The sequence below is a fragment of the Chroicocephalus ridibundus genome, chromosome 5 (assembly GCF_963924245.1).
Source record: "Chroicocephalus ridibundus chromosome 5, bChrRid1.1, whole genome shotgun sequence".
Classification (NCBI taxonomy): Eukaryota; Metazoa; Chordata; class Aves; order Charadriiformes; family Laridae; genus Chroicocephalus; species Chroicocephalus ridibundus.
This window is the reverse complement of record NC_086288.1, coordinates 29,379,813-29,404,110: the sequence shown is the minus strand read 5'-3', so window position 1 is coordinate 29,404,110 and position 24,298 is coordinate 29,379,813. Positions and strand designations below refer to the sequence as shown.

Genomic DNA, 24,298 nt, shown 5'->3' with positions numbered 1-24,298 from the left:
TCTATCCAGTTAAGCCATGCAGTAAGGTGAGTTTTCATTAGCAGGCAACATGATTAGAACAGCTTCTTAAAAGAGGCTTTTGTTCTCATTTACCAATTTACCTCTGCTCTTTACATATTCAAATTAACGAGTTAATTTAATAAATCAATTTCAAAAGTTTGGTCCACTTTAAAAGCTTTAGAATTCTTCTACCCTGGTCTGTGCATTAGTATAGTGCCTAAGTATTCCACTTGCAGGCTAGGTTCCATTTGTTCCAGACTGTACAAATAGTGAATAAAATGTGTATTGAATTATTCAACTGGATTAGTTCTGGGTGAATTCTTAATCAGATGGTTCTAGATCCTTAAGATTTTGCTATGGACATGACTATTATGATGACTGTAAAGGATCCTAATGGTGAGGCATCGTGCAGGTGCATATTAAAAAAACATACCCCTCTTTTTGAGCATCTCGCAGCCTAACAGTACCAGCTGCTTTTTGTTCACAGTACTCAAAGCTACTTACACCTTCTTGGATGGTGAGGGATACTTTTATAAATTACTTGACTTTTTTTGTTTTCTCGTTCATTTCTTCTTGGTTTGGCAGTAAAAATTAATGACACTTGTTTTGTACAAACATTTGCACCTTTGTTTGTTGCACTGATTTGTTTTTATCTGTAAATAAATACCCAGCATATCCTAAAGTTTGGCCTATCTCTAGAAACAGGTTGGAATCTTTTTAGATTGTCAGATATTTGATATATATGAACATGCAATAATAGCTACTAAGTATACAGCTCAGTGCTGTGGGTACCCAGCTTTTCAGAACAAGCCTCAGGATTGCTGCCCCTTTGGTTCTGGCTGTAGCGTACATGTAACCATTTGGCCAAACCTACTTTATCTTTTTTCAGTTTCAAAGATGATGCCTTTGCACAGCCTCTCTATTGTTACCAGGTTTTCTGGCATTGCTGGAGTCCACACTAAGAAGCCCAGTTAAGCTTCCTAGGTTGTGTCTTACCTCTCCACTATTTACATGCCAAGGCCATACCTCAGCACTAGAAAATACCCTTTTATAAGAGGGTTTAGTCATACCTTTGTTCACATCCCTGCCCTGACTGCACTTGCCCAAGGCCTTCTGCGTTGTTTTGATGAGAAATAACTAGTTTACTCTTTTCTAGCTGAGTAGGTCTTGTTACAAAAAGGTCCACATTTTGTGGATTGAACATGTATTCCCCATGGGCTCAAAAGGCTTCCAAGTCTTGTAGGCTTCCTTTTGGTAAGGTAGTGGTTCAAAAGCCTCTTTAAAAGGAGGAACAAAACATGGTACAAAGGAGGAGACGGAAAAGGTACTTTGGAGGGAATGTGCCTATCTTTATTTAAAAAACTTTTAGCCTGCTGGAAGCAAAAGGTGACCAAGTCAGAGTCCAAAACAGGTTTTCAGAATCACAGGAAAAAACATCATCCAGAAGGTACTGGCAGGTGATGTCTAGTCCAACCCTCTGCTTTGAGCAGGGCATCATAACATTTTGTTATCATACTGTTCCCTGGGAGCAGATTCTTAAAGCTGATATCTCTGCAAAGTGAGGTAGGTGTTCTGGCCAAATCTGGCAATGTCAAGAGAAAGTCTTGTAAACTTGTGTCCTATAGAGATAGCCTCTTTGTAGCAAGTAGTCTGGATGCAGCTAAGGAGCTCTGATACACAGTTCACAAGAAACTTATTTGGGTAAGTTACCAGGATGCTGGTTTCTGTACAGTCCTGTTGTTATGTTACTAGATGTGTACACTGGTCAGAGTATTCCAGTAGCCCCACTCAGTCATGCAGCGAGTATAGTGTAACCCTGCACATGCATGCACAACAGGCAGTACTGTTTTCGTGCAGTCTTAATTTAATTCTTAAATGTTTGCCAGCAGTAGAGATTTACTGTTGACACCAATGGTTTTTCCCCCGCATTTTCCTATCAAGATTGTACTGGTCTCTCTAAACAGCTCATATACCATATTCCTAAAGTACAGTTTCCTTCATGGCTATTTACCTGTGAGGGGGTCTGTGTGTGGATTTCTTCATGAATACCGGTTCAGTAACTATTCTAGTGGTTTTGGTACTCTAGCAGCTGTTAGACCTACCAGGCTACTGACAGTCTGTTAAACACAAAAGTACCCATTTTACCACAGGAAGTCAACTTGATATACAAATCTAGAATATTTTGCATGTGTTGACTATATATAATGACTATATAATGGCAGACTTTAATTTTCTGTCTGCTATGAGAGACAGGATACTAGAATAGATGACAGCTATATCTAAACTGGTGGGCCTGTTCCCACATTTTGTAAAAGGGCTATTTGCAACAAGCATCTTGTATGGATGTTCTTAATCCAAAAAATCGTATCTTTATTTGGAACGAGTTAAACTAAAAAAAAAAAACTTTTTTTTTCGCATTAAAACTACTTATGCTGCCTTTTTCCAATAATGAGTTACATCACTTTTAGTTCACAACCAACTTTATACACAAAGCAAACAAGTTGGAGTTTTGCTCCAACATAATTCTAATCTCTTATTATGTGTTCTTCTAAACCTTGATTGTTTAAGCATGCCCTTCTCATTCTTGCTGTTTGCCTGGCACTGAATGTTTAAATTCTGTAACTTGAAAGAAAAAAGAAAAAGTTTTGAGTCATTTGGTGTATTTTTCTTAGTCAGGAATACTATTGGAAAGTTGCTGTGTATTTAATGTTCAAGAAGTTTTACCTTTTTGGCTGGAAGCAATGCGTTTTGGCATTACAATTTTTGCAAAGGTGTGACATTATTCTAAACGTGCATAAAAATTACTGAAGTTAGAATATGGGTTAAAACACGATTACATACCTTTTTAAATTTAATTTCCTCCTATTAGCTCTGGAATTGATTCTAAGAGAATATTTTAAGCAGGTGAATCACCACGGAGCAAAGAGCTTCTCGTTTCTGTTTTTTACATTTACCTAGAAAACCAATCATAAGCTTGCTGTGCCTGTGTTGCATTGGTGTGGGGTTTTTTCTCTTCCTTTTTTTTTTTATCCCATTAAATCAAACCGTTGACCAGTGAAACACTATCTTATTAATTAATTCTACAGAATCTACAGGATAAGCATGAGAGAATTGATTCTGCTGGAAAAGTTTACATAAGGAATTATTCCAAAGTAATCTTATAACTTCACAATTACAGTACTACGTTTTTACATGTATTTGTTGTCCTTTCACAAATCAAGAGACAAGAAGTGAGAAATACAGTGTTAATATTGCACTATGTGTGGTATTTTTTGCAGTGGATATTACTGTCTATCGTAATGGCTACCATGGAGATCTGAACGAGACGTTTTATGTTGGAGAAGTTGATGAGGGTGCAAGGAGGCTTGTCCAAACAACTTACGAGTGCCTAATGCAAGCCATCGATGCAGGTAAACGCTTTGGCTAGGGCCGGAAGCATTATGGTTTTGGCTCATGAGTGCTCCTATTTGCTATTACCTGAGAGTGACTTCTGCCGTAGAACAAAGAAGCGTTAGTGCCTGTCACCAGCAGATGATATATATTGTATAATGCAGTGACTCTTCAAATGGCACAGCTCTGTGGGTGGTGGTTGCAACTTCTATTTGAAATGTGGGTTGACAAGCAAAATGTAATTGATGCGGAGCTGATCCACATATGATGATATTTACATGGAAACAGCCTTTTCGGACTATTAGTTAAATAAATCCTTGATCTAAGTAGTTTAGAGAATGTGAAGAACAAAGTGTGATTTGGAAAACCAAAGTATGGCTCCCTACTTTTATAACTTGTATGGTGTTACACAGTGAACTGCTAAGGTAAAACAGTTTGACCACTTAAACATATCTCTTTACCCCTGCCAAACCTGAGGGTTATTTCATAAAGCTAGTAACGAGCTCTTGATTTTCAACTGTAGGAGTGTGCCAGAGAAGACAGATCCGTATTCTTCAATACTCACAGAACTTTAATTATGTTGCTTAGATATAACTCAGGACAGCTTCATTGAGACATGTAATGAGATAGAAAGGTAGTGAACATGACACTGGAGAGTGTCATGTTCAGCTTCATTCACAAAGGAATATACTAAGTTCTCTTAGACAAACAGAGAAAACAGAACAAAAATCGTCCAAGTCCCTGGAAATATTTGTATTGTCTGTATCTTTTATACCCTGCAGCTTCTTAAAATCCCCAATAAAATTTACTCACTTCATGGCCTCTAAAGATTGAAGTTTAAGGTGCTATATGTGAAGCCTTTAAACTGGCATTTAATCAAAAGCAAATGAAAAAAAAAAAAAAAGTTGAACTTACTTTGGTTAATACTTTGGAGATAGCTAGCCAAGCTGAAAAAACAAAAATCCATATAAACAGTATGTTGCTTACCTATCGTGTGATCAAGAAAATACTGCAGATTTGAGCTGTGAAGAATATAGATTACCTGTTCATGTGGGATTACTATTCTGAAATGACAACTTTGGTTTTCAGAGCTAAAACAGAATAATATTTTTCTTTGTTGCTGTACTTTGTAGCAAATGTTAAATGTGTTGTCTCTTATCTTTCATATCCTGGCTTTGATGTATAAACTATGACTGAAATTCACCTTTGTGTTCATTATAATAAGATTTAAATTCTTGGTGTAAGTTTTCTTTACCAACTTTTTAGATGCTGTAACAGGTTTTAATGGGTTTTAGACATTCTCTGCTAGTAGGGATTCTGGCAATAAGTGTCTCAGCTGTTAAAAAGGGTCACCTCTCCCCTGTTTAAATCATCTTAATTTCTTGGCGTTGGACCAGCAGAGCTCTAACCAAGAGAGCCGTATGAGAGAGAGAAGCAGAGGGCTCCTTGCTGCATTGAGATGAGTTGCTTGGTATTGTCAGGCCTGAACGAGATGGTACTACTTCACAACTATTTAGCACAAACCCAATGGATAAAGATTTTCCTTTCTTCCCCACCATGGTTTTTTTTTTTTTTTTTTTTGGGGGGGGGGGGAAGCAGGCACATTCCAGTAATCTAAATTTCTTGTTATTTTCTGTAAATTCATCTTAATGATTTCTCTTGTAGTTGTTTACATTAACAGGGAATTGAACTAAATGGCTTGCTTCACGTAAAGTCTTAGCTGTGTCTGTGAACTCTGTTTAAGATGTCTCCACATAAGTACGCAGCATCTGACTCCTGAAGGAACAGCATGTATTCAGGGAGTTGTGAATGATCTTGAAATAGCATTTACATTCTTTTTTTATTGTTAGTGCCTCAAGGTTGCTTTTGGTATGCATCTTCATTAGCTGATGGATGAGGCATGGTTGCTTTTATGATATTATTACTGCCTTGTCCAAGTCCTCAAAGTGAATTTTTCACACCATTTTATCTGTTTCAAACTCTTTAAATTTAAGGCTTCCTAAAAGGATTGTCAAAAAAAGTTAGTCCTACATATGAATGTTCTTATTTGCTGTATTGTTGTCACTAAGAATCTTGTCTAAGAGTAGAGTTTTGTCTTCCCCTCCCCCTTCTTGGTCCTTCATGTATAATCATTTTTCCTCTTTATTTGTGTGCACTTTTCACATAGTAGAGAGATAAGTATATATTAAAATATATTTCATGTATTTATTGAAAGAAGCACTGCAACTCTGGGTATGAGAAGTTACAAAGTACTTTGAAAGTCTTTTGATGCCTTTAATTTCAAACTTCAACATCCTTTTAATATAAGAACACTTACATCCAGGATAGGAAGACAGTAGTGTTCTTGCAAAGAAGGAGTTTTCTTCTTTCTCATTTTCTCTTTTATATGAACCTGTTTCCTCCCTCTCTCATGTTACTGCACTCACTTATATCCTTGGTGGATTAAGTGATCATAGGAAGTTGCACAGTAGAAGAGATGGCCATAAAAGCCACGAGTGCTACAAAGATATTAGCCTGAATGGTGTTTGATGGTTAGTTATGTTGAGAGAGAGCTCTGTAAGTTTCAATTTGTATCTCTCTAATTTTGCAGTAAAACCTGGTGTTCGGTACAGAGAACTGGGAAACATTATTCAGAAACATGCTCAAGCAAATGGATTTTCAGTGGTTCGGAGCTACTGTGGGCATGGAATCCATAAACTTTTCCATACGGCCCCTAACGTGCCACATTATGCCAGTGAGTATTCATTCCCTTTGGGTTGTGCTGTGGTTTGCAATGAATGCACACAATTTGCTTCTTGCTCATATTCTAATAAAGTAGCATGTTGCCTGACAGCTGTCACATTAGCATTTTTGCACTTGTGAAATAATTTTTTTCTAAACTCTGGACCATAGCATGCTTTATGACCCTAAATAAGGTGAATATATTATTTACTGAGACAGTCTACGCCTACAGTAATGGTTAGTCTTAGCTTTCATCTGTATTGGGTTAAGTGCTTAATGTTTTGGGTTTTTTCCTAACGAATCCCTTAGATATTCTTGTCTGACATGAATGGGCAGAATGCTTAGAGCTTCTATCCTTAGAAGGCCTAAGCAAAAACTTACTGCCATTTCCATATGTAAATAAAAGGCTTTTTGAATGGTATGCTATTCATGGTGGTGTGCCTGAATCTGGATCCTGTTATGTTTCACTTTTCATTTGGGTGTTATGATCTGGTGTTCCTGGAAACTTCTTTGTAGTGTGTGGCAGAGGAGGAATGACCCTTTCCCCAGCAGGTTCTCAGCTTTAGTTTTTGGAAACGGCAGTGTCCTTGTGACAATTTTTGCCAGCAGGATTAAGAAACAGGATCCACAGAGGCAAAGGTGAGAAGCTTAAGTGCCAGTGGACAGCTAAGGATAGAGTAAATATTATGAAGCGGTGATAAACAGTTCACACCCACTTCAGCTGCAAAGCTTCCCTGATAGGACACTTATTTCCTTAGACCTGACGGATGCCTCCGTCTTCCCATCTCCTAACAACCTTTAACTCGGGTTATAGTTACAGATTATAATCTAGCAGTCCCTGATTTTTCATGTCATCATTTCCCTAAATTATTTTTTCAGAGAAGAGGGAAAATCTATTAATCACAGGGTAGAAGGGTATCAATTCCTGGTATTTGATTTTTGTCATGTAAATTGAAGAAAATCTGGATTCTTTGGAGATGGAGGGCATTTTATACGAATTAAAGCGCAATCCGAGAAAAAGAAAACTTCTGTATTCCCTGGCTGTTGGGAACTTTGCACTTTTCTTTTTAACTGAGACGAAACATCTGTTCCCAAAAAGGAAGGTTTTTTTTTCTGGTATTTTTAAGTACAGATTCACAGCAAAAGCAAAGTGGAAAGACCTGAGGAACTTAAAGCCTCTTGGAGGCGGGGGGGAAGAGAAAGCTGCTGCTTATTTTTGGCTTCCTATGGAAGGGGTTTTTTAAAAGAAAAAAGTTAATTTTATAAGCCTTTAAATTATTTAACAAAGTCATGAAAGCTACAGTGAATAAAGGACAAAATTTGTTCAGATGCAGAAGACCAGAAACTTAAATGTTAAGTGCTGAGAGGAAGAAATACCAGGAGATGATGGAGATAGAGGCAAGACCCTTCAAGTAAAAGAAAAGATGTTCTGATTGCTGTTGTGTCACCTTGATGTCTAAGATTTTTAAAGCATCTAGGTGATTTAGACAATTTAATAAATTTATGTAATTAGAATAGACAGGGAGTGGGGACTCTGTATGTAAGAATTGATGCAAATTTTCTACAGCAGCAAAGTAGCTTGGAGCTAGAGGTTCCTGTGCAAGGTGGGAGTTTGTTGCAGCTCTCACATGCTAGGCTGGGTCAGATCTAAGCTGCACTGCATGTCCAAGGGGAAACAGGGCAGAGGAAAAGGGCTCAAGCCTTTCTTCAGTCGCACTACACTCCTAGAGATGTGCTGTGCATCGCTGCCTCCACATAAACATTTTTGGTGTATATGACATCAAAACCGTCCAGTGTTATTGTCCTCGATGCCTTGAAATTCTCTGCCTTTTTCTGTTAGCTGCAGAAATACAGCATTATCACCCTGACACTACTATGACCCCATTACCCAAAGTAATGAGAGGAGCAACGTGTCTTTCATAAATGCAATCACAGGATTACTTAACTGCTGTCATATTTTGACAATTTATTTGAGCCAATGGTTCAGTGGAAACAAATTAAGAGGTTTCAAGCCTTCTCTGAATATCTTAAGTGCTTCTTAGTTTTATTGATTTTTTTTTTTTTTTAAATTATGTTTTTCATCACAGAAGTCTGCAGAAATTCCTGTATTACATTTGTTCAGTGTTTTTATAGAACTGGAGTTGAACTCCAGTTGTTGGAGAGAAACTAGCAATTAATTTTAAGCTCCTTGAATAAATATTGCAGTGTTAGAGGAAGGGGAGAAGGAAAGAACTAAGGAAAATCTTAATGAGAATTAAAAATGGACAAGTGAACGAGTCATCTCTGAAAGGCTTTCCTGAATTTACAGTATTCCTGCTGTATTCTTCTAGGACAAGGATTCATTCATTTATTTAGATGGGATCGCTTTTTCTAATTTGAGTGTTTATTTTATTGCAGAAAATAAGGCAGTTGGAGTTATGAAGCCTGGTCACGTATTTACAATTGAACCAATGATCTGTGAAGGTGAGCAATTTAGCAATAGAGTAAAGTGGTAACTCTTGTTTACTATTAAGTAGCGATGGAATAGGATGCTGGTTCTTTTCTGTATAGTTGATAGATTTTTTCATTTCTCATTGGGAAACTGATATCTGTTACTTAAAAACAGTCAAAAAGTTATCATTTATCTTTTTAGGTGGTTGGCAAGATGAAACATGGCCTGACGGTTGGACTGCGGTAACAAGAGATGGAAAGCGATCTGCCCAGTTTGAACACACACTTTTGGTCACCGATACAGGCTGTGAGATCTTGACCCGGCGGCTGGATAGTATTCGTCCCCATTTCATGTCCCAGTGATAGTCTAGACTGAGCACATGGATCTGAACAATACATATGTTTTGGGGTTTTTTTTTGTCTCTCTACTATGCATTTTTTTTAAGAGTACAGAATAGAGAGATTTCATCATTTACTTTGTTCTCAGTGATTGTAGATAAGAGGAATATCTTGAAGAACCTGACCCAATGTCTGGAAAAGCAGAGAAGAATTTAAAGAATTTCCTGCTTTCCTCCTACCTACAGCACTCATGCTATATTTTTCTTTTTTCTTCAGTTATCTCTTTAGCACCTTTCTTCCAATTAGACCCACGATCGCTTCTGTTGCTGCCATGATATTCGCTAGAAAATTGTGGGTAACTTTTCCCACTGGGACTTGATATTTTGGGATCCAGGTGTGGGTGTTTTGGGTTTTTTTTTTTTTTTTTTCACCACTTCAGTGTGCCCTGTCAACTCTTGGTATGTGAGTGGCACCTGAGATTTTAAGCATTTCTAGTTCCAAAGACTTGCTCCTGCTTCTGCAGTTACTGTTCTAATGGGCTGGGCCTTGTTTGTTTATCAGTTTGAGAAGGGGGCAGAAGGGAGAAAGACATGCATGTTGCCAAGAATAGGCTACCCTTACCTTTAATTCTGTCCCCGCCTCTCTGCTGGTGGCTTCTGTGGTGATTCTGACTGTAGGTGACACGCTGTGTTAATGGCAGGACTTGTTTCTCTTGCTGGAGATTTGATAGTATGGGCTTCCTAACAGGGAAAATCAATAAATTCCATCTTATAAGCAGCTCCCTGGAATAAGCTGCTTCTCAGTGAAGCAGTATTTGCAGGCAGTCTCCTGCTCCAAAAGCTTAGTGGAGCTTTGCTTAGGTAAAGGAATGAAACAACCAAAAAGATCCCTTGATTTGTGGGATCCCTGCACGTGTGAAGTGTGGGGCGTTTTTTAAAGGTACATCCACTGTAGCTGTGGGGGATTGGATTTGCAAGACTTGCAGTGAAATGAGTATATATCTCAAAATAAGTCTGAGTGTGAGAAAATGAAACACCTTCAATGCTGTATTCATTTTCTTTTGGCAATTTTTAAACAGGTCATTTTTTTACCCCCTCAGTTAAGTGTTTCATGCTTTTGGAAAGTCTTAGGGGGGCAGCTATGAAAACTGATGGTTTTTTTCCTTAGACTGGGTATAGAGCGGGCAATGTTAGTATATATACCCCTTTATTTCTGTTAATGGGTCATGATGAGCTGGAAACTGTCACGTTAATGAGTGTGGATTGATTAAGTCTCTCTTCGCTCTACCCTTTCTTTTCCCATGCTCACTTCCTTTCCATCATCTTTGGTGTCTCTGCTGAGGAAATTTATTTTTTTCTTCTGAATTGTAACGAAAAATTTTTCAGACCCCATTGCAGACTTAGTCTTGCACCACTGTAATGCAAGAAATACTTAAATGAATGCAGACATTAAATCATAACAATCATGGGTATAAAATACACCTTTTACAAGGTGTCTGGTGAATTTGTTGCCACATTAGACCCAAGCATATGAGGTACTGCACGTCCTTGTCTCCCTTTAGCACTGCAGAATTTAGGTGGGGGAAAAGGGGTTAGTGCTTCATAGAACTGGACTCCTGTGTACTACCAAATACCAAATTTGCCAGAAAGTCTTCTCTGCCCTGAGTGCCTCAGACCTCTGTTGCTGTAAGAGTATCATTGCGATGTTTTCATTACCTTTATTATTTTTAATTATGCAGTAAAGTGACCTGAAATGATGCATATAGAGTGCGTGTGCGTGCGTGAGTGTGTATAGATTTTAACAAAACAGACTGTAGTACTTGAGTGGAATTACCTGTGTTGAATGAGATGTAATGTATTGAGGAGATGACTGTCCTGGAGGTTTGCCCACCGTATCATTCACTTGAATGGTTACAACGGTCTTGCCTTTTCTATATGTGTGTGTATGATGGGGGGGGTGGGGGCTTCATTTTTGGTCTATAAAATAAAAGTTGCAGCTGCTTTTAACAGAAATAACATTTATTTTTGTGATCCAGAACCAGCATAGCATTCTGAATTATATCCAGGTTTGCTTGCGCTACTGCAAGCCTTACTGGTTGATGCATGCAACCAGTTAAAATCACCCTTGAACCTACACACGTGCCACTTGAATACCTCTTTGTCTTTGCATCAATACAACCAAATTAACACTGCACGTTTTTAATATGGGTAATCTACGATGCTATGCATTTCTGCCTATAAATTGAAATCACAGCATGTTTATATTGAGTTCATACTACTACAGTACTTTTGAACAGGTGAAAGGCTTAGTCAGCATCTACATCAGTTCTTTCAACATGAGATAGCACAAAACTTAATAAAAATATTGTGAAAGGCTATTTTTTCACCTGTCTAGCTGTAACTGCTTGAAAATGACATATTAGACTTGTGCTGACCGGGTTTGGGAAATTATCTATTTTTGATTCTTACAGAAGTTGCTATCCACTTAAAAAAAATAAATAAAAAACCCAAACAAAAAACCCCACTGACTTAAATCTACTTTCTAATGAAATTTCTAGAAATTGTATACACTTTGCTAAAAATTATCCTGCAATTAGTTCTGAAACTATCTCAAAGTATTTTTCCTTTACTATCATATAAGGGAGCATGGAAACTCATCATGCTGTTTCTGCAAATTTACGTTAATATTTAAGGAGAGAAGATTTGATAGCTAATGTTGAATAAAAGTAACAGCATGAGGAGAGGCGGGACAAGCTGCATCTTTTTACATGACAGCAAGCAGAGTACACGCGCATTTCACATGCGGTCATTTGGTGGAAACTTTTTGTCCACTGAAGTCCTTACAGTTGCCAAGATGGTACAGTTCAATACAGTATCTTGATCACCAAAAATGGGGTACAAGCTCTTGTGTTTCTGAGTCCCTTTGTTAGCTGAGCAACTTCAAAGAGACCACTTCAAACACGCCCCATTCCATCCACTGCTTTGCAGGACAAAGTAATGGCTAGGGTGTCTCAATTCTTCAGGCTGGGAAGAAGCTGTAAGTCTTTGACCTGACTGCTCTGGCATCACTAAATGTCTTTGGTTTTGATTTACCCTGGTATTACGAGACTAGCTTTTCACAAACACTCTAAGATGCAGATTCTTTAAAGTAATAATATAATGCAGACAACATAATTGTACGGTCTTGATCTAGTCTGTGCAGTCTAGAGGAACAACTGTTATAGTATAAATACTTTAAATCTGTTAGATCCAGTTGGGGGGGTAGTTTTGCTAAGATGTTGAGCTAATATTCTATTGATACCATCTTGTAGTTATAGAATACTCTCGTTGGAACAGCTTGACAGCAAGTTCTTCTACTGGAATTCTCTAACGTTCAGCCAGCGTTTCTGGAGCTACAAGGTACTTCACTGCTGTGTTGGAGAGCTAACTTTCCTGGTACAAATTAACTTTTTATTTCTTACCGATGCTCAAAATTGAATTCTTATGACATTTTAGTAGTTAACTTTGTTGTTTACTCTGTCTGAAATGAAGTTAGAAATGCAGCTACCTCAACTATTTTCAGAATGTTCTAGGGATATCTTTCCAATGACAAACGGAAAAGATACGATTTTCCCAGCTGTATAGCAGTGTCTTGGGGTAAGGTTGTTAGTGGTGAGAGGGAATTTCTTCTAATAAAATTACTGTTTGCATTCAGTGTTCTCTCTAACAGTTGTTTTGATCAGGCTCACTTAAAACATGAAACTTCTGTCTCAATTAGTGTCGCTGGTTCACTGAAAATCACTGACTCGTTCTGTATATAACTCTTCTTTAACTGGGTAGGCTTTCTGCCTCTGCTTTGCAGCCTGTTTTCTGCTGTTTCTCTGGACCTGTGGCACTGCTTCCAGCTTTCAATTCAAAGAAATTTTATCCAGTCAGAGCACTTCAGTTATACTTAAGAAATGCAAAATTGAGACTTAACCCCTCCCCTTCCAACAAACAAACCGACCCCACAAAACCCTGAAGCCTTCATCGCACAATGCTCTTCACTGTTGTTCCCCGGCACCCCTCAAGCAGACTGTTGCTTTAATAGTAATATTCCCTGCTTCAATGGCATGATCTCTGACTAAATAAGAGGTAACAATCCCACCCTGTTTGATTTTTGCTGTGTTGGCTGCAAAGGCCGCTTCACTTGCCAGTAAGTTTAAGGAAATGGCAAAACAGTGCTACTGAAGGACTCCACCTAGGGCAAGTGACTAGGGTAGTCAATGCTATCATCTTTATAACAGGCCCGCCTGCAGCTACTACAATGAGCCAAATAGGAAATAAGGCAGAATATGGACTTCTCAAGTGAACATGGGTACACCTGGACACTGAGGTCATCCAACCACATTCTCCTCCACAGTTGGCTTCAAGGTAAAGCTGGATGGTACAGCCTTTGTAGTCCTAGAAAAGCCTCAAGAAGCTTGACAGCTGTTGGGAGTTCTTGCCACTCTTTCAGTACAGTTACAGCACATCAGTGCTGCTTCTCAATCCAGCTGTGCTGAGCAAACTGCCTACTGTAATGAATCCCACATCATTTACTACTGACTCTGAGGAATGCTCTTCCTCTGTCATGTATGCACATACTGTACAATCACTAGAGAAAAACAGTAAGACACAGCAATCATAGACACATTCTTAATGCTCAATAATTCCAACACCATGTTTAGAAATAAGCTTTTATTAAGTAGATTAATTGAGTTAGGCACTATTGAATTTGAAGAACAAGTAGAGAAATAGACGTTCCACAACCAGTGCTAATTATATAACACTATTCAGTGGTTACTGATTTTTTGGTTTTAATATTCAGAATGCTCACCCTAAAATACATCACCTTGCTAGTCCCAGTGAGTTTTCATTTGCTTGATTCTACTCTCTATCAGAAATTCCATTATAAAAGGACAGTGATCATGTTGCTGGCCAACTGGAAGGTCCACATTTGGCTCTAAAGCTTTAGGACAGTTCGAATGCTTAAAATGGAAGAGAAAAAGACAGTTAGTTGTAAGTCCATTTTCTCCCCTTCTCTCCCCTCCCTTTCATTGCTGAGGCATACTGCAACTTCTGTCTCTTGTAAGAATGGAGTTATGCTTATGCCTATAATATTTATTAAAGATCCTAGTTTAAATGGGTTAGTAATGTTTGTTATCTTTGGTTTTTTTAGTCTCTCCTCCAGTAAGATATACTCAAACTGGAAGCTTTTTCAAACTATGTGAGCATCAGTTTTCAGCAGGTAGCCAAGAATACTGATCAGGAACAACATTAATGTTTACAGGCATTCCCTCTTTTGGCTGCTTGGAGAATTTCAAGTAACTTTCATTATTAGCTTCATAGGACATGCTCATGTAGGAATAATGCACTGAAATGATACAGAAGTTTGGAAAAGTGGATCAGCTGATGAGTGAAATTTGCATAGATGCAGCGTTTCCAATTGCAAAAAGTACAAACGCAGTTACTGTTAACTGACTTATCCAAGACAGGAATACATACGAGATAAAGCAGATAAAGTTATTACTTTTGAGAAAGTTATATACATCAATATGGATTGAGATCAAATACAAAGACCATGCTGGTTTCTTGAGATAATGCTGGTAACTATTTATCCATTTGCAGATGAACCTAAATCTGGATAAACAGTTTCCTGCATTAGTGCAAATATGCAGGAAAAGATTTTATTTTTCACTAGAAACAGCTCTCTAATTCTTTCTCTTGTTCACCTGCTGATTCTTCCCTTCATTCAAAACACGTTCTTAAAAAGTACGTGACCTAGACTGCTAATAAGCTGGTTTCTGCTCTTAGAGGCACTGGTAGCTATCTCATTAAGTCCCTGAATTTCCAACAAATTACAGAGCATCTCATTAAAACTCTGAGAGAGACCTGTTCTTGCAAAGACACAGCAGGAGAAACTTTAACACACCTCAGGCTAAAACTGTCTAATCCTTCCTGCATTAGATTTTAACCTGCAGATACAAGTTCTGTGCCGCAGTATCCCCATGCTGGTCCCCATTTTCCCCTCAAGCACATCTGTGCCCGTATCTGTGCAGGGCTTTACAAGGATCACCCAATATATCCTCTGGTAAGAACACCCTACTTTTTGCACTGCTTTTGCAAGTTGATCACTACTTGCAAAGAATAATGCTATAAGGGCAGCAAGGCTCATTGCACATCCAGCAGGGTTTTTACCAGCAAGTAGGGTCACTTCACTATGCATTGGAATTGGGCCTCACTAGAAGTTTAATATAGCTATGGCCTAAGTCTGCAGTATGAGCAGTCCAAACTGCCATTTATCTTAATGAAGGCAGAAACTGCTCTACGGTAAGTACAAACCCGTCATATGAATGTTCTACCCCACTTCAAACTAGAGAAAAAAATAATTTAAAATGTATCAAAAAATCATTCCAAATGATTGAGTGCTGGCAATCTATCCTAAATAGTCTGAAAATATACTGAATCTATTATTTAATTAAAATAGACTAAGAGCTTAATGACTTGTAAAAATGTATTAATGTGAATGCTCCTTTAGTCTCTTTACATTTCATTTTCTGAGGAAGAATACTTCAGCAATGTTGGAAACCTAAAACTGACCTGTCCCCTTTATCACCTTTACATACTTCTGTAATTTCCCTTTTACATTGTCGCTGGCTTTTTACTCTTTGACTGTGTTTTGGCACATGCCTAGAAGCTTGGAAAAAGTGTATTTGTTTATCTCAGAAAAACGTGTGTGGTATATGTCAGCCTTTATCCTCCCTGTTTAAAACATGACAGTGGGTGGGGAACCTATATTTTGACAGTGTCTCCTCAAGAAATGTCTTCTACACCTTTCAATTTTATGAACGTTACCTCTTCCCTGTATGCATCATCTCAAAAGCCTCATTAATTTTGTCAAAAGGCAGGGTGTGAGTCACAAATTCATCAACCTTGATCTTTTTGGACATGTACTCAGTCACCAGTTTCGGTACACTGTCTACACTCTTCCAGCCTGAAAGACAAAAAGCACGAATTTGTTTTTCCCCTTTCCATCCACCTTGGAAAACAGAGAGAAAGGAAAAAACACAACCCTTACATGGGCACTTGCGTGATAAATATGAAAAGGAACTGAGATCAGTGACGTGTTTGTCCCTCCTGCTCTAGGCAGGCAGTAAGGAACGCAAGAGGACAGCTAGGTCTGGCAAGAGCACACGTTATCCGAACACCTGAGTTTTGTATCCTTTTACTCGGTATTTCAGCATTCAACGTAACAGCAGCTCTCACCTAGGAAAGCACACGCAAGGCATCTCTATCAGACCCTCTGGTTTTGTATTACTTGGAAAAAGGGCACTGTAATAATAACATCAAATTTGGATACTTCCATGAACTTCAGCAATTACCGAATCCCCGAGTTACCAGTAGCTGTAAAAGTCTCTACGTGTTTTTGGTTTGACAGCAGAAAATGTGTATCAAGCACTTGTTGCTTTTTATTTTAAAGCTCTTTATAGCATATTCCCACATTAGCCCCACAATCTGCTTAGTGATTAAGCAACACAAACATGTTTATGTGAATCCCCATCTCCCCAAAGACTAGGTCATTTCACTGGACCAAAGTGAACCAAACCTTCACTTGCTGATAAAGCAATCCCTCTATACCACTCCTTTGGTACTGAACAGCACATATAGTTATATTCTCTCTTCAAAATATGTGAGGTATCATACCATTGTGTTTATTTGTAGCCTGTCTGTAGGAATATCAGATTTTAAAAGTCTATCTTAAAAGTCAGCACAGCATTTATGAATAGCCTGTTGGTAGTACATTTCTTGCACAAGCAAAAGCAAGGCGGTGTGTTCTTCCCACCTTTAACCCATAGTAAATCATTTTTAACCCCATACCAAAAGAGAGTTACACCAAAAGAGAGTTACCTCCAAATGCGGTCCCTTTCCATGTCCGCCCAGTTACTAGCTGGAATGGCCGTGTGGAGATCTCCTGACCAGCGGCAGCTACTCCAACTATCACACTGACTCCCCAGCCTTTGTGGCAAGCTTCCAAGGCAGCCCTCTTCACAGACGGAGAGGACAAAGCAGAGTGTTTATTGCTAATGTTTGTGCTGCCCAGACTGGCACAGGTTGCACTTGCTTTCCCTTTCCCCCAGTTAATGAATCATCACATTAGTATTTAAGGAACAATAAATACACTGGAAAGTACAGTAAGTTTCCCATTGGTTCAGACTCCTTATACTATTAAAGATTCACAGCTCTTTTGATAACCCGTCTGGCGTCCAGAGAAGTCACTCTAAACTACCACTGGGAGTTCATATAAACTGTAATCAGATACAGTGTAGACCACGTTGCTGACAGTTAGGAATGCTGTTGTAATTCCTCAAAACCTAGCCTTACATTCAGTAATACTTCTGCATTTCCAAAGGCTAAATTCATTATTTAACGAATTAGGGCAATACTGAGTGGTCCTTGAGATTTTACTGTTCATGGTAGAATATATTTTATGTGGGTTTTGTTAATTTTTCAACTGTCAACATATGAAAACTCACAATTTCAAAGAACTCCCATTAAGGAAAAAAGTTTGTAAAATTTAAGTGGCATTTTCAACCTAAGAAGTGGCATCTGCTTTCGTAATTAGGATTGGATGTAAAGTGGCCTTTTTAGTCATAGCAGCTATCATTACTATTTACAAATAAATAAATTAGTATGGCATGTTTTCTGTAACAAGAAAGCAGCTCATTTTGCTATTTAGCTAAACAACTAAGTTGCAGCTAGCTATCCCCTCCCTCTACACACTACTGTTACGCAAACACTCACCATGACTCCAACGTTACCAATGCACTCAAATGAGTAGTCTACACCACCATCAGTCATCTCAGCCAGCACCTCCTGTATGGGCTTCTTGAAGTCTTGAGGGCTAATGCACTCTGTAGCTCCAAACTCTTTAGCTTTGGCATACTTATCCTTGTTAAGGTCGATGCCAATGATCCGGGATGCTCCTGCTATTTTACAGCCCATAATAACTGCCAGCCCAACTCCTCCTAAACCAAAGACAGCGCATGTAGAGCCACGTTCCACCTAGGAATAAGACAAGAGCCATGAGCAGCACTGAGAAAATCCATCCTTCCACGGGAGTGGGAAATGCAGGTTAAGAAGTCTGTAGTGAAGAAAACATGGAAGCAAATATACACAGCTACAAAACTTTATCATTTAGATAGGTGAAACTATGCTTTTCTTTTTGCCTGAAGACTTCACTCCCATAACCTGCCTTAGACTCATGCACACTCACTATCAGCTCTGTCTCTGAGCTTCAAATTATCATAATGACTCGCAGCAAGATAAAGATGAATTGGAGAAGTAATTTATATATAGCTGGTATCAAAAGGGATGCAGAATCTTCCACCTACATTTCCTCTAAAGGGCATCCGGTTCTTCTAACCTGATCTGGCCTTTATGTTAGAAATTCTTAGCTAAACTTCCATCAGTTGAAGAGGATGAAGAAACAGAAATGTGGTACGTCACATTTACAGTCCTAATCTAGTCTCTGACCTGTCTGTGTACTTTGGCTCAGATATAGTTACAGAGAAAAGCCAGAGGCGACCACAGCCTTTACCTTAGCAGTGTTAACAGCAGCCCCGTAGCCAGTAGAGATGCCGCAACCCAGCAGGCACACTTTATCAAGAGGTGCTGCAGCATCTATCTTGGCTACTGAGATATCAGCCACCACAGTATACTCGGAGAAGGTGCTAGTCCCCATGAAGTGGTAAATCTGCTTTCCTTTGCAGGTGAATCTGCTGGTGCCATCAGGCATGACTCCTTTCCCTTGAGTAATTCTGAAGGCAAAGACAAGAAAGTACAGTCAGAGTCTTAAGCGGTATTCGTTAAGTAGCACAGAGATGCAGGTGCATGCTTGCAGCATTGTTTTAATCATTCCAATAAACCCATGAGTTAAAGAAATTAGATGCTAAACTCCTAAAACTTCATGCTGTTGATTCCTCCATGGAAGCACTGAAAGAAATGGAGTTTATCAACACGCGGACCTCGTTAGCTACCGATGCTAACTGCTTGTGCCATGGTAACCCTCGTCCTCACTTCCTTCAGTGAACTTCCCTTGAATAGCACCTGTCAATTATATCACTGGGGTTTTTGTTTGAGTTCGGGAGACTTTTTCAGAATGGGAGCTGGAAATTTAGCTGAGAAGCAGACGTCAAGGAAAAAAAGTTTTCTGTATAATTCTGTACCACTTGACAGCTTTGGTGTTGATTCCCAAGAGCTAGATTCTCTGAAGTGCTTCCCTTAAGTATGGATTAAATATGGAGTCAGAGCATGTATGTTTTCAAAGCTGTGGACCCAAGCTAGCAGTTTACACCTTCACATACATGAAGACAGAGAAACAGATTTATTTAAGGGCAAAAAAGAAAATAAATTTTAAGGAAGAATGGAAAGTAATACATAACTGACTCCCTAAAACACATACTTTCCCAGTCATTAAATGATACATCAAGAGATTTATTTGTCAAAGATAACTCCTATCAATTACTTTTGGTAACTAGAACAGGTATACATTGAACAAATACTACACTGTGTGTCAAAATAAAAAGTGTACAGACCTTATCTTCTGGCACAGATTTGTTTTAGGATTCTTGCAGAACTTGCACTCTCCACACTGGGGGATGTATAGAGGGATAACAGTGTCACCTAAAAGAAAAAAAGAATATTCTGTGGCTAGTTATCAAGTCAAGCAAGGCATAAGCAAAAAACTGAAGGTCCTCAATTTTCATGGCTTTTATGTGAGCTTGTGTTCCCTTAAAACCTTCTTTGTGTATTAAAAATTGTTTATAGTCTAGAGTAGCATTGTTTATAGAGAATGCTAGATAAAACACTTTTCTCACGTCTGAGCAGACAGCCGATCAGAAGTACATAATTCCAGAACAAACAGGAATGTTACTGTAAAACAAAACAACCCCCAATCAACACTATACAAGATGATTAAACGTTTTTAAGCCCTTTAATTAAACCAACAGGTAACAACTATCATTTGGAAAAAAAACAACAATCTTCTAACTATATTGATCCAATTTCAAGTAAGAAATGGGTATGCTGGGCTCTTTCAAGCATTAAACCAAGAGCACATTGATGTGATGTATCTCAGAGATAAGAGAAATCTACGCAGGCATACACCCCAGAGTAAGACATTATATTAACTCCCGCGGTGTAGCATTTCAGGGGCCCAATTTAACAGTTGATCTTATAGTAAAGTAACACTGTTAAGGAAGGAAGGAAGATATCTTCTTACCCGGCTTTACTTTTGTTACTCCTTCCCCAACACTCTCTACAATTCCTGCTCCTTCGTGACCCAAGATCACAGGGAAACATCCTTCAGGATCGGCACCACTCAGAGTATAGGCATCAGTGTGGCAGACAGCAGTGGCAACTATCTGTGAAGAAATATATAATCTGAGGCACGTTGACAAACAGAATAGCAGCACAGATCTAAGTATTTCCCTTTGGTCAGAATTTCAGAACAATTGCTGGGACAAATTTGCCAATCCTGGTAGCATTTCCAATATGGCCAACACACTTTCACTCCTGGCAAGGCACAGGAGTGCCAAGCCAAGGCACTTTTTCTTACTTTAAAAAAGTAAAGTCGTGATAGTACATCTTTTCTCATTTCCATCAACTAAATTCTGATGTTGAAACAGGTAGAAGATGACATCTGGTTTCTTAAAGCTAAAAATCAGTACTCCAAGTCATCTCAAAGTAGGCTGGCTTCTCAGATTTGAAGTTAATCTCTCAAAGGTAAGATGACCAGAGGGACCGCACAGAACTCTTAGTATTGCATAAATCCAGTTTAAGTCTTAAGCACCATGCAGAGGCCCTTTCCACAGGGATAAATTTCACCTTAATGTCTACTTTTTGGCAAATATGGGCTACTGGAAAGTCCTGACCAAATGAGAAACTTGGGTATGGGGAACCCAAGAGACAAATCACAGCTCCGCAGCCAGTAAATTATGGCCTGACTGAAGTAAAATCCAGCGTGTTCCACAGCTGCAACAGGTCACAAGCTGCTGCCCTTCAAACAAGATCAAAGGTGTTCCTAGCTCCGGTATTTCTTGGAGCTTAGCCTGTAACAGCTGGAATTGATCCCCAAGACCAGCCATGATCTTTAGACCAGACCGTGAAGTGAGACTAGTAGAAACTAAAAGCGTTTTTTACAAATAGAAGATCTAAATACTATAATTTCCTTCTTTGTAAAGCCAGCTGAGATACTAATGAACTAATGCTATCCACTCAACATTTCCTCTGTTGGTAAACAAACTGTTCAGCTTTAATACTTAGTCTCACAAAATACAATGCATACAGCTAATGATTGATTTAATTACCTTGATACGAACTTCATGAGCTTTCGGTGGAGCAACCTCCACCTCCTCAAGAGAGAGAGGTTTACCTGCCTCCCAGGCAACAGCAGCCTTGCACTTAATAACCTAAAAGACAACAACAAAAAAAGAGGACATCTGTTGTATGGTCCATTTAAAATAATTCTTGTTCAGCCAAGTGAGAAAATAAGAGAAACAGTATTGGCTTTTGGAAAGAATTCCAGATCTGAAATTCATAATTTCAACACAAAGGCTTAATTGCCCTACATTCCCCTTTCAGGAAGCTAAATAATAATGAATGAACCGAGATCTGAAATCTGGATGTCATTCTCTTATTGAGAAAAAAATATAATAAAACCAGGAGTGCGTAGGAGATACTCAAATACTGCAGTGAAATGAGCAATAGGAATGGAAAGATTGCATAATAAAACTGATGTTTTAAAACAAGAGACCAACATTCATTTGAGATGTATTCCTTGAGCACAGAGGGTTTGAAGTTAAAAAAATTCAGAAAGCTAACTGGAGGTCACGTAATGGTCCAAGACCCACATCAAGAGTGAATCACTTGTCCCTTATCAGGATGGCTTCTGAGAAAGATTTTGACCAGGAGATGCGTGTGCATGCAGGTGACATGCCAAGCCCTCCAGTGAGGCATAGGGACCAGAGAGATTTTGCTATACGGTTATTGTCAGCGAGTTACTGTGCAGTAACACCTCTGCAGAGCCTGTGTGGATTATTGTTAGCAATTCTTCATTCACCGCTTTCAGTGCTGTAACAAATCCTGCTCTGCAACCACACCTATACATCCCAGGAAACTTGTCAAGCCAAATGCTGCAAAGCCTGGATGAAAAGCGGGATTTGTGGATCTGTAAAGCCCATCCTACCAACAGGTACATATGCGCAACTGACCGAGGAAATGAACAGGCATTATAGCCATGCAATCCCGAGTGGCTTCAGGAGCTGCAAGGGTAAGCATCTGGAGTACTCTTAGATGTCAGTTTTACAAAGTTCTGTCCTTCAGGATAAACTGGGCAGGGTATCAAATAATCTGAATTTTGCTTTCTGACAGCCACAACATCTTTCAGCTAATACGATATGCAATAGCTTCCCGCAGGACACACAGACAAGTTGTGAAATCGAATTCAAGACCTTATCTACATAAAGCCTGACGAGGAATGCTGTTGCAGGCTAGACTGCTTTGGAACAGATCCCTTTGCAATCTGCTCCAGAAGAGTGTCCATGTATTTTGGAATAATTCAGTTATACCAGAAGACTCGCACTGATTTTCTTCCATGCAAAGAAGGTCTAAGCCATTGCTATGACAGTTGGAAATATGAACCATTTCACAGTATGCACTATAAACCGATATAAAAAAATGACATTTTGTGCATTCAAACTAGCTGTGGTGTTCCCATGGAATCACTGGAAGGGGATTAATGCAAATTGCCACAACCAGACATACAGTCGTCCAGCCGTTTTGAAATTTCACTGCCTGGAAGAAACAACAGTGCCAAGACGGCTTGTTGAGCTTGCCACGTCTGATTCATCACCTGTGTGTACAGGAGAAAGTAATCGGTAGTTTATGACTCTCTGTAATATTTCTGTTGTACAATAAACAGCATTGAACTTTGTCAGAACCAGTTAACACCCTCGCTGTACCTGTTAGAGCACAACTGCAGATGTTGACCTTGGCTTAAACTTGCTAAAATAAATACTGCCAACCCTCAAGCTCTCAAGCTTTGTAACAGAAAATAGGTACCCATTCCTACAGGGTGAACTGTGCTTGGCTATTTCCCCCAACCCACCCACCTCAGCTGGCAGAGGGCTCTTTACTGCCCTGTGGCAACTGAATGTGCACTGAGGAGCCAACACCTTCCCAGCCCTGTGTGCAAAGCCATCCACTTTCCCTTCCTTCAAGCTTATGAATTCACATCTGCCCACGGCCCATAGGAAACCACGCAAGCTCAAGGTCTTCTGCTTGGTTGTCCACCACTGTGACTAACACACAGTTAAAGCACAAAAATGGAATCCTCAGATCCAGAAAACGTGCAGAGGGGGTGATTATACCCAATCCTGCAAATCTTAGAATGGTTTGTGTTGGAAGGGACCATAGAGACCACCTAGTTCCAACCCCCTGCCCTGGGCAGGGACACCTCCCACTAGACCAGGCTGCTCAAAGCCCCATCCAGCCTGGCCTTGAACACTTCCAGGGATGGGGCATCCACAACTTCCCTGGGCAACCTGTTCCAGTGTCTCACCACCCTCATAGTGAAAAATATCTTCCTGATAGCTAATCTAAATCCACCCTCTTCCAGTTTGAAGCCATCACCCCTCGTCCTATCACTACATGCCCTTGTAAAAAGTCCCTCCCCATCTTTCCTGTAGGCCCCCTTTAGGTACTGGAAGGCCACTATAAGGTCTTCCTGGAGCCTTCTCCAGGCTGAACAGCCGCAACTCTCTCAGCCTGTCTCCATAGGAGAGGTGCTCCAGCCCCCTGAACACTTTCGTGGCCCTCCGCTGGACCCGCTCCAACAGATCCACGTCCTCCATGTGCTGAGGGCTCCAGACCCGGACCCGCTGCTCCAGCAGGAGCCTCCCACGCCTAAAAAACGGCGCCGATCGCTGCCGCACCCCCGATACGCGCAGGATGGGGGTAGCGAGAGGCCAGGCCGACCCCTTCCCCCGACCCCGGCACCGCGGCGGGACCCCGGCAGCGAACCCACCACCGGGGGCCCGCAACCGGTCCGCCCAGCACGGCCAGCGCCTCGGCCTCTCCCACGCAGCCATCCCACAGAAAGACAGAAAGACACAGACACCGCAAGGAACCTCACCCCGCTGGCCATGGCGCACGGCTGCCGCTGCCCCGGCGGAAGGAAACGACACCCCCCGCCTCTCCCGCCCTCCGCCGCCGCGCATGTGCGCTGCGCCCCCGGGGGCGGGGGGCGGTGTGGAGCAGGGGGTCGCGCAGCCGTTGGGGGGGGGATGGCGGGCTCTCTGGGGTCGTCTGTGGCTCCTTCCCTCCCGCGTTCCCCGCCGGGAGGGCGGGGCGGGGGCGCC

The 24,298-nt window shown here is 40.1% G+C and overlaps 2 protein-coding genes across 2 annotated transcripts in view; one reads left to right on the top strand and one right to left on the bottom strand.

Annotated features, from left to right (window-relative positions):
- Window positions 1-13,458, top strand: part of METAP1 (methionyl aminopeptidase 1) — a 31,215-nt gene extending 17,757 nt beyond the window's left edge. Inside the window, exons 8-11 of the mRNA XM_063335379.1 lie at window positions 3,279-3,410; window positions 5,981-6,124; window positions 8,509-8,574; window positions 8,744-13,458. Of these exons, the coding sequence (XP_063191449.1) occupies window positions 3,279-3,410; window positions 5,981-6,124; window positions 8,509-8,574; window positions 8,744-8,904 (503 nt within the window). The 3' untranslated portion in view covers window positions 8,905-13,458. The remainder of the gene's footprint in view (window positions 1-3,278; window positions 3,411-5,980; window positions 6,125-8,508; window positions 8,575-8,743) is intronic.
- A 104-nt stretch (window positions 13,459-13,562) lies between these two features.
- On the bottom strand, window positions 13,563-24,233 carry LOC134515878 (alcohol dehydrogenase class-3). The gene is made up of 9 exons (XM_063335381.1): window positions 24,073-24,233; window positions 21,248-21,349; window positions 20,161-20,302; window positions 19,475-19,562; window positions 18,478-18,697; window positions 17,682-17,942; window positions 16,788-16,923; window positions 15,735-15,873; window positions 13,563-13,867 (listed from the first exon to the last, which is right to left on the bottom strand). The coding sequence occupies exons 1-9, from the start codon at window positions 24,082-24,084 to the stop codon at window positions 13,843-13,845; spliced, it is 1,125 nt and encodes a 374-aa protein (XP_063191451.1). The 5' UTR covers window positions 24,085-24,233; the 3' UTR covers window positions 13,563-13,842.
- Window positions 24,234-24,298: the final 65 nt, after the last annotated feature.